This window comes from Alosa alosa, chromosome 4 (assembly GCF_017589495.1).
Source record: "Alosa alosa isolate M-15738 ecotype Scorff River chromosome 4, AALO_Geno_1.1, whole genome shotgun sequence".
Lineage (NCBI taxonomy): Eukaryota > Metazoa > Chordata > Actinopteri > Clupeiformes > Clupeidae > Alosa > Alosa alosa.
Window position 1 is genome coordinate 22383305 of NC_063192.1, and position 8987 is coordinate 22392291.

The window sequence follows — 8987 nt, forward strand, 5'->3', positions numbered from 1 at the left end:
CTTACAAACTGAAATGGTAAGGAGAACATTAGCTATTTATTGCTGACGTAGGACAGTTATTTTCACATTGACGGTATTCAAATTTAATCTTTCATTATTGTTAAATATCATGATGGGAGAGTATTATTAAAAATGTTACAAGTATGCAAATTCATATGTTTACGGACATTTAGGTTTTACTGTGTTGTTTTGTTGTAAAGACATGCAAGGCATTCTGGGCTGTAATGAACAGTGGTCGGCAGCACTCCATAGGCTACGTATTAATATGAATAGGTGTTTCTGTAAACCTAACCTAGGGACAATAAACAGCTATCTCTGTTACAAAAACGAGCTGGTAATCGCTCATTGAAGAGGGAACTATGATAAAAAGATTGTTTTCCTAAAAGCATGGAGTTGACGAAAGAATAAGCAAGCAATGTCACGTTAATGTTAAATAGCCTACATCTGAACGCTAGGTGGCAACGTTGTATTACATTTCACTAGTGTACTTGAAATACGGTGTGAGCTTCACAAGTAAGGAAGGTGCAAATATTATGTAATTTATCATGGGAAATTATTGAAAATGTTATTTCTTGTTTATTCTAATTGCAAACCACACACATCCATTCATAATCACACGTACACATTTAATACTGAAAGACTCTCATTTCGTTTATTTGATGTTGCCTAGCAACGCAGCCTTCAGAGCAAAGATTCTAGAACAGGTCTTCAGAGAGACACGTTTTGAGTTTGTGACCAAGGACCTACAATATCGGTTTCCATGTGTATGTGCTGGATGGTGTGCGTCCTTTATGAAAGTAAGTGTTTTATAGAGATACAGACATAATGAGCAAAAAAAAGAGAAAAAGTCTGCTTCAACCAGGGTTATCTGCTCCCACTTGTTTTTATTTTTCCGTGACGTTTTGGGTAATCACCCTTCTTCAGACGTGACGTCTGGTCGTTTGTTTGTCCTGCTCCCAGGTCAGACATTTGGATGTGCGGACTTTAAAACTTACTCTCATTCTGCTCTAAACAAACAGAAAACAACCAAATGAGAAAAAGCACATTTAGCCCCAAAATGGTCTTTTGAACAGTGGTGGTTCTGTCCGTGTGTGTGTGTGTGTCTGTGTGTTTATGAGTGATATTGTGTGTTGTAAGTGTTTGTGGCAGATTTTGATGCCTTGATGACTGATACTGGGGGCTCCCATTTAAAGCACTGTGGTTCAATGTCAGCCATTTTCACAGTCATGAGGCCATCCTTAAAAATATTCTTGTTTGCAGTAACAGCCAAAAAAAAAAAAAAAATGGGTCGGTAGGTAGGTCAATATTTTGTTTTTTCAAGATTCAAAGTAAAAAAAAAAGTAAAATTTTGGTCATGGTGATTACGTAGGTATGAATTTAAACAAATGTGCATATTGTGACGTAACTGACTGGGTCCTCAACCCGTGCCTTCAGGCGCATCACTGCAAACCTCAATTTGATGCAGGTTATGTAGACCAACCTTTCCCAAACTTCTTTGACCTGAGGCCCAGTCATGGCAGACTTTGGGGTCATAGGGCTCTTCTACACGTACCCAACCCCACTCCCTCCAAATCAAATTGTCATTATCATTATCACAATCATTATTATGCCTATATTGTTATACATGCACTTTCACTTAAATGTTTTGTGACATGCACATCAGAGGACTGCTTTACTAATGTAAGATATAATTAGTTTAATTGCTTTTGCATGGTTGCATGATGCTTGCATAAGAAAAGAAATACTTCTCCAAACAGCAACAATTATATGGGTGCTATTGTTTTGGGATGTTTCCCTCATGCAAGCATGGGCGGATTATGAACTTTCGGGCCCCCCACTAATTGTTGTATATGTGGGGCTCCATGTTTAATGACATCAATAGCAGAAACGTTTGTTTTCTTTTTTTGTCTGTCCGCGGTATCTTGATCAACTGCGCAGCAAATTATCAGACGAAGCACCGGGCCTAATTTCACTACACGACTCCGCGGACCAGTCTCCACGTTGCGGACCCACATCAAAACAAAACTATTTCCTGATTGGTTGAGAAATCCTATTTTCTGATTGGCCGATAGGTTAGTAACTCAACAGCAGCTCTCTGAGCTGAATGAGTGCACAGACAGCAACGTTGTGTGACACGTAAAATATAGCCCTTAGAAATTTCTGTGCGGGCAAGTTAATAATGTCTCGGAGTGAGAAATGCCATGTGTGGTGTGTGAGCGTGTGAAGTCATTGAAATGCGCGTGTCTCACGCTCAATGCGTGAGACTTGAGAGGTCTGCTGTGGCCCCACCTCGCCAGACTATTTAATTTTTCTGAACAAGTTAATGATAGTTTTCACTTCAAGTGTTTCAATTACAAAATAGTATTTTGTATTTGAAAGATGTATTTTATATACATGTATTAGAAATACTGCCCATCCCTGGCAACATGGTAAAAAGATGAAAATGACTTGATTTTACTTTCAATTCCTTTTACATTTGCCAAGGTATTAACATTAACAGATGACAACAGCGCTGCAACGAATCAGTCAGTAAACATTGGTCGTAGTGTTATCCAATTGCGTGCAGTGAGATTTTCAAATGCATGGTGCCGCCCCTCGAGTTGGGCCATTACATTAGTCATGGCCAGACCCTTAATCTTTCTAGGGTCTGAATTTTCCAGGCTAACAGAGAAGCCCAATTTCCCATAAATCCTTCCCCGCCCCCTTACTGAAAAGTGTTGCCTAACTTAGACAAACAGATGACACAACCTGTGGCCTTCCTGTAAAGGGTCAAATGCCCTTTGGCCACAAAACAGAAAGAGTTGAACTGAACAGCTGGAAACAAAAGGACGAAAGACAAAATATTTGGGTCCAGAAATTCTGTGTACGACTGTATGGTTTACACAATGTTGCTGGTTTTTAGTATACAGTACATTCTCTTTTTGCTGCCTCAAGCAATAGGTAAGTGACAGACTTTGATCTTTCACACCAGAGCAAAACCTGATATCAGAGAGTAAGGATCATGTTTTATCTTAACTGTATTAGTATGTAATTTCAAACTGATGCTAATTTGACAGTAGACTATTTTCTTTCTAAAGTGATTGGTTTCATCATGACTTTCATGAACATCAAAACCTGCTACTATTGCATATAAACTTATCAATTATGTAATACAACTTTTTGTATTCATGTTTATGGCTGTTTGAGTGAGTGATCAAGAGTGTGTGTGTCTGTGTGTGTGTGTGTGTGAGAGAGAGATAGAAAGAGAGATTATATTGTATATGTACTGGCAGTTGTGGTATGCACAATTATAGCACGGTCTATTCAGCGTTTCTCAAACTGCCGTAACATGGACACTGCTGGTCCGCGGAGTCGCGGAGTGAAATTATGCACGGTACTTCTCTGATAATTTGCTACGCAATTGATCAAGGAACCACGGACCGACAGAAAGATGTTTCTGCAATCAGGAGGAAATACTTGCTAATTTGGTGTCATCAAACATAGAGGCAAACAATTAAGTGGTGGTACAGTATGAGCGTTCATTCAATGCATGCGTGTGCGCGTCTGCGCTAGAGAAACTGAAACCACTCGATACCGCTTCAACCTGTTGGAAGGCTATTTGTAATTATGTAACAGCATTTAATAGAACGACATGGATTTATGCAACTTTCATAAAAACAAAGCAGAGACACAGTCTAGCATTGAATATTAATCAAATTTGAATATAACGTGGCCAAAAGCTATTGTAGCATAATTAGTCTTCCTGTTAAAGATCTCCAGATCAGTGATTTATATCTGATTCGACATTTGCAATACACGAAAGCTGGGGTCGTGTAGGGTGGCCCTGACCCCAAAGTATGCCATTACCAGGCCTCAGGTCAAAGAAGTTTGAGGAAGGATGTTCTATGACACTAAGGGCCAATCTCAATTCTCTATTTTACCCCTTCCCCATCCCCCTTCCCCTTCGTTTTGCGCGTGCACGTGAGACGAAGGGCTATCTCAATTCTCATTTCGATCGAGGGGTAGGGATAAGGGCAAGGGGTAGATACCCCTTAAAACCAAGTAAGATCGGTAGCTTACTTGAAACCGAGGGGTAAGAGAAATACCCAACATACACCACTCACACCGGAAAAATAAGCACACCGCGATTCATTGACATGAAGTGTTGGCATTAATAAGGATTATAAAATTAAAATGGTAATTGTTTTATGTTGCATTCAATCTTGTGACCATATATTGAAGGTCCTGTTCTTCACGAGGAAGTTTTCAAAAAATCGCTGTTTTGTGAATGTTAACAGCACATCATTATTTGCGCGAATGTCTCGCATTTTACATATTTCCATGTCTACCCCGCGAATTGGCAGCATACCATGTCAGAAATGTAAAGTCCAACAGCAGCTAAATTCGCTGAACTTTTTTACCGCTCGTCTGATATGAATGCTGCATAGGCCTACTGCTGCCGACTCCTCGCATAGGCAGGTAGCGATTGCTTCTGATGTCAAGTAACGACCATTTGGATATTATTGTAAAATATCAAAGGAGTTGTGGGATGTTTACATAGCAAACTGCATGTTTATTTTGTCCCCCATCCCTGTTTCATTCACCCGGACCAAGGTAGGCTGCGAACGAACATAGGCACGTTCAGCTGTTGTTGAAATAATTCCTGAACGGTTTTATTCCGAGCTGAAAATGCAATTATAGCCTATTTGACAGACGACAGGTTGCTAGTGAAAAAATATTAGCTTTCAGTGTGGTACGATCTCTGTAAATTACGTTAATTCAAGTGTTTCAATCATCCAGCTCTCCCTTATGGTTGGCTAGTGGTGTCTCATTTCCAAGGGGAATATTCTTCACCCCTATGTTTTGCCACTCGGTTTCGAGGGACAAGGGCTAGGGGTAAGATGAAGGGATAGGGGAAGGGGTAAAACAGAGAATTGAGATTGGCCCTAAAACTGTGCCAGAATTTGTTTTTCTCTTTTATCAAATTTGATGAAGAGGCAGTGACTGTAGGCTATGTGCCTTTTTTGTGTGTTTAGATTCACAGCTCGTGTCATGTTACTTTAAGTTTGACACAGACACAGGGAATTGTGTGAGCCACATAGGGGACGTCACACAAGATGAATGCTGTTTCAACAGTCAATACGGCTTCAAAAATGAAAATGGGGAATGTGTGTCCTGTCGGTAAGTCAAGGAAATGTCACCATGCTTGGTTTACGTTGGTGTCATATATCTGCCTGATGCTCACAGCTGTAAATTTGAACATATTCAGCAACGCCTCCTGGTCTGCCTGGTCGCCATGGGGTCCTTGCTCAGTGTCTTGTCTGAAAGGCGTTCAACAAAGACGACGAAGATGCGATGGGATTGGAAAGTGCAATGACTCCAAAAATCTTGGGACTCTGCAAACAGCAGTTTGTGAAGATCAAGACTGCTGCCCTGGTAAAAAAACAAACATGCCATGCCACTATTCCTGTGGCTGCACTGAAACATTTATTTGCTTTCCATACTGAAAATCTTAAACAAAAAGAGAGCTGTTGTTGAGGCAATCTACCGTTTTCTTTGTTTAGAGCAAGGTGGATGGGGAGAATGGGGAGCATGGCAACCTTGCTCTGTGACCTGTGGGAAAGGTGTGTCCAGGAGAGAGAAACCGTGCAACAACCCACCGCCCAAATGTGGAGGAGGCTGTGACGGCCCAGGACAAGATACTCAATCATGTGAAACAGGAGTCGTCTGCCCAAGTACACAGTGATGATATATAAAATCTCCATTTGTAGGGATTGATTTCTAAAAATACATCATATAATTAAGAACTTTAGATTTATGTATATTTATACATGACTATTGAAAGACTGTTAAGGACTGTAGGGGTAATAGGGGAATCTCAAACATACATAAGAGTATTTTAAGGGATTTGGTAATAATATATTTTCTGCTACAACAGAGGTTTTAACATTCCTTTTTCTGCCACCCTTTCACAGTCATCTCTATGTAATGGTATAGCTGAAGACTGCAGTCATTGCGCAAATCAGTTTGAATTGACTAAGTTGAAACAAAAAACTAAAAAACACTTCTTGTGTAACAGAGATAACAATTGAGAAAGTTTGCCACTTCATACTGTTTCCTGTAATACTTCCTCTTTGACATCTGAACGGATTCTTTGCCTTTCCTAAGCACATGGTAGCTGGTCAGACTGGGGAACTTGGAGTCCCTGTTTGGGGACGTGTAGAATGGAGGGTGCCACTCCACCGCCAAGGGAACGCAGGAGGACATGCACCAACCCTTCACCATCATCTGTGCCAGCTGGGCGTCCCTGCCAAGGCCCTGACACTGATACACAGGATTGTTATTCACTACCAATATGTCCTAGTGAGTGCATCTTCTGTTGAAGTACAAAACAGATGTTTGTTTGTCCTGCACCTGCATGCATCACAATTATACCTCTATGAGCTTGTAACAACAATTCAATTCCATTTCCTAGCCCATGGTGCTTGGGGGGCATGGAGCTCCCTCTCGGAATGTTCAGTGACCTGTGGAGTCGGCCTACAATCCAAGACGCGAAAGTGTAATAACCCAGCACCAAAATATGGTGGAAACGCTTGCTTGGGGGACCACAATGCATATGCAATCTGCATCATACAAACACACTGTCCAGGTAAAAACCTTCTATAAAACTCCAAAAAACAAAATATAACTGCTTTGTCAAAAAGGCATTTTGGTTGCTGCATTGGTTTACCTGGAGACTCTTATTAATTAGATAATTAATTGATTTAAGGCAAAAAAGTCTAGTTTGTAGTTCCTTTATCATATAGGCCTCCTATGCAAGTTTTTCATCTTAATATAACAACTTTAAAGTCATTCTGATAGTGAACTAACTTGTAATAGGGAGAATGGCGCGCCTTCCGCACCCCTGGCCTACCCATACCCATATAGGGAGATCCTGTCTTGCAGCTTGCTCTCCCACGACCTGAGGAATCACAAATTGCATTACGGCAATTGTGCAATAGCCTATTATTTATATGAATTTGTGTAAAATTACCTTGTCAGTCAACATGGCTCCTCTGAGATTATCTTTGCCGGGTTGTGAACAAATCCACATGTGCCGTGTCCAAGGGGGAAGGCTGCTGGACATATAGGAACTCCTTTTGATGCTCACTGACTGTCTGAAAAACAATAGCTAGAGACATCATTGGACTCTATAGACCTCTGAAGTTCTTCATCTTCATCTTTGACATCCGGTAACTGGCGATTTTTCCTATGGGAAAATAACATGGGGATTTTGAATTATCGCACCTGTTAAACTCTCACGGGGATGAAAAAGTCTAAAATGCAGACGTTTTCCTGAACACACTTTTGTCCTCATCCTTCGAGTGGATACTGTGATCTCTGGTACGTGAAAGCGGCACACTTAGATTTTTGCTACCCCAGAGCTAACTTGCAATGAACTTGCCATAGTTAGCTTTAATTAACAACCGGATCTCCTTATATGGAGCAAAGATGGCCGTTTTGGTTCTTTTTTGTAGGCGAACTTTTGTAGGTGAGGTCTATTATTGTAGCGGTTCCAACTGCCATTTTGTAATCAGTAGCCTTTATTTTCCACGCTATCCCTTTCTAATATTATTATCAAAAATGTGGCAGGGCTTTTACTTTCTGAAGCTGGACTTTTACACACCTGATACCCAGTATGTTGGAAATTTGATGAAAAGGCGAATATACATTGTGTTACTTTAACAAGGTGATTTTTGTGTGTGTGAATGAAAATATATGCAGTATGTTTCATATGCATTTTAATTTGTTTGTCTTTTAGTGGATGGAGAATGGGGAGAGTGGAGAGAGTGGGAGACATGCAAGAAAGAAACATACAACAGACCAATCAGCTGCACCAAAAAGGCTGGCTCACAGGTTCGGCGGAGGAGCTGTTTGTTCAGGGACTTTGGTGGGAAAGCATGTGATGGTCTCCCTGTTGAACACAGGCTTTGCTATGACATTAAACACACAACTGAACGGCCTTGTGAAAGTAAGTCACAGAACAGAACAGTGTATTCTTCATCAACTTGACCCTCTGATGGGTTTTGTCTGTTACAAAGTCAGTATGCAATTTCCAAAGAGGCATTCATCATCTGTTTGTCCAGAGCCTGCTCACTATACAGAGTGGACCGAGTGGGGTTTGTGCAAGCCTTCCTGCGGAGCAGATTCGAAACGACGGAGAGATCGACTGTGTGTGGCTGATATCCCAGAATTTGAGTAAGTTAATTGTCATAGTTACAGTAAGGTAATTAAGCAGTTACAAAACGTGCTGAAAATACAGTCAATGCATCACAGACAACATTAAGCAATAAGCAAAACAAAACAACAAAATGCATATACTGTAACAGCATTAGTCGTAATCATGTCACATTCTACTGTTTGTGTCACAGGAAAACCACCTATGGAGATGTCTATTATTCTGGACTACCCAGACGGAAATGCTCCCCAATACTTATGGGTATAAACAAGACGCAAATGGAACCCTGTCTCAACGTGCCTGCATGCTAGGGTGTGCTGTTCCTGTCCTCTGGGAAAATGGAAGATAATGTAGAAAGTGAGGGTGAAAATGAATACATAAACATGTGCAAATTTGGAACTCACATTTTAAAAACCTGTCATGCATTAACAAACATGGCTTCATGTTTTATAGTTTGCAGTGTGTGAGAATTTTAGTTGTAAAAAAGATACAGGATCTCTTTCTCCTTTTCAGACACAGCTTTATGCTATGGGCTCTGTGCACCACTTGAAGTCAGCAAACCAATTTCCAGTTTGTTGACATCAGTTCAGTTGTTTCAAAACGTGTGCTTACCGAAAATCCTTCCCTCCTTATATTGTGCAGCCACTGCACGTAGGCTGGCGTTTTTTGGGAAAACGTGGAAGCTAAAATCGCTTTTATAACGACTTGAAGCCAAGCAGAGCGGCATACAGCAGTGCTCATTAGAGCCACCCACGGACATTACCAGTGTTGCCAGATTGGGTTGAGTGAT

General features: G+C 40.8%; 1 protein-coding gene across 1 annotated transcript; it reads left to right on the forward strand.

Moving 5' to 3' along the window:
• The first annotated feature begins 2764 nt into the window (after positions 1-2764).
• Positions 2765-8630, forward strand: LOC125292803 (properdin-like). The gene is made up of 9 exons (XM_048240242.1): positions 2765-2940; positions 5016-5160; positions 5249-5415; positions 5544-5714; positions 6148-6342; positions 6455-6628; positions 7781-7990; positions 8106-8217; positions 8391-8630. The coding sequence occupies exons 1-9, from the start codon at positions 2874-2876 to the stop codon at positions 8506-8508; spliced, it is 1359 nt and encodes a 452-aa protein (XP_048096199.1). The 5' UTR covers positions 2765-2873; the 3' UTR covers positions 8509-8630.
• The last annotated feature ends 357 nt before the right edge of the window (positions 8631-8987 follow it).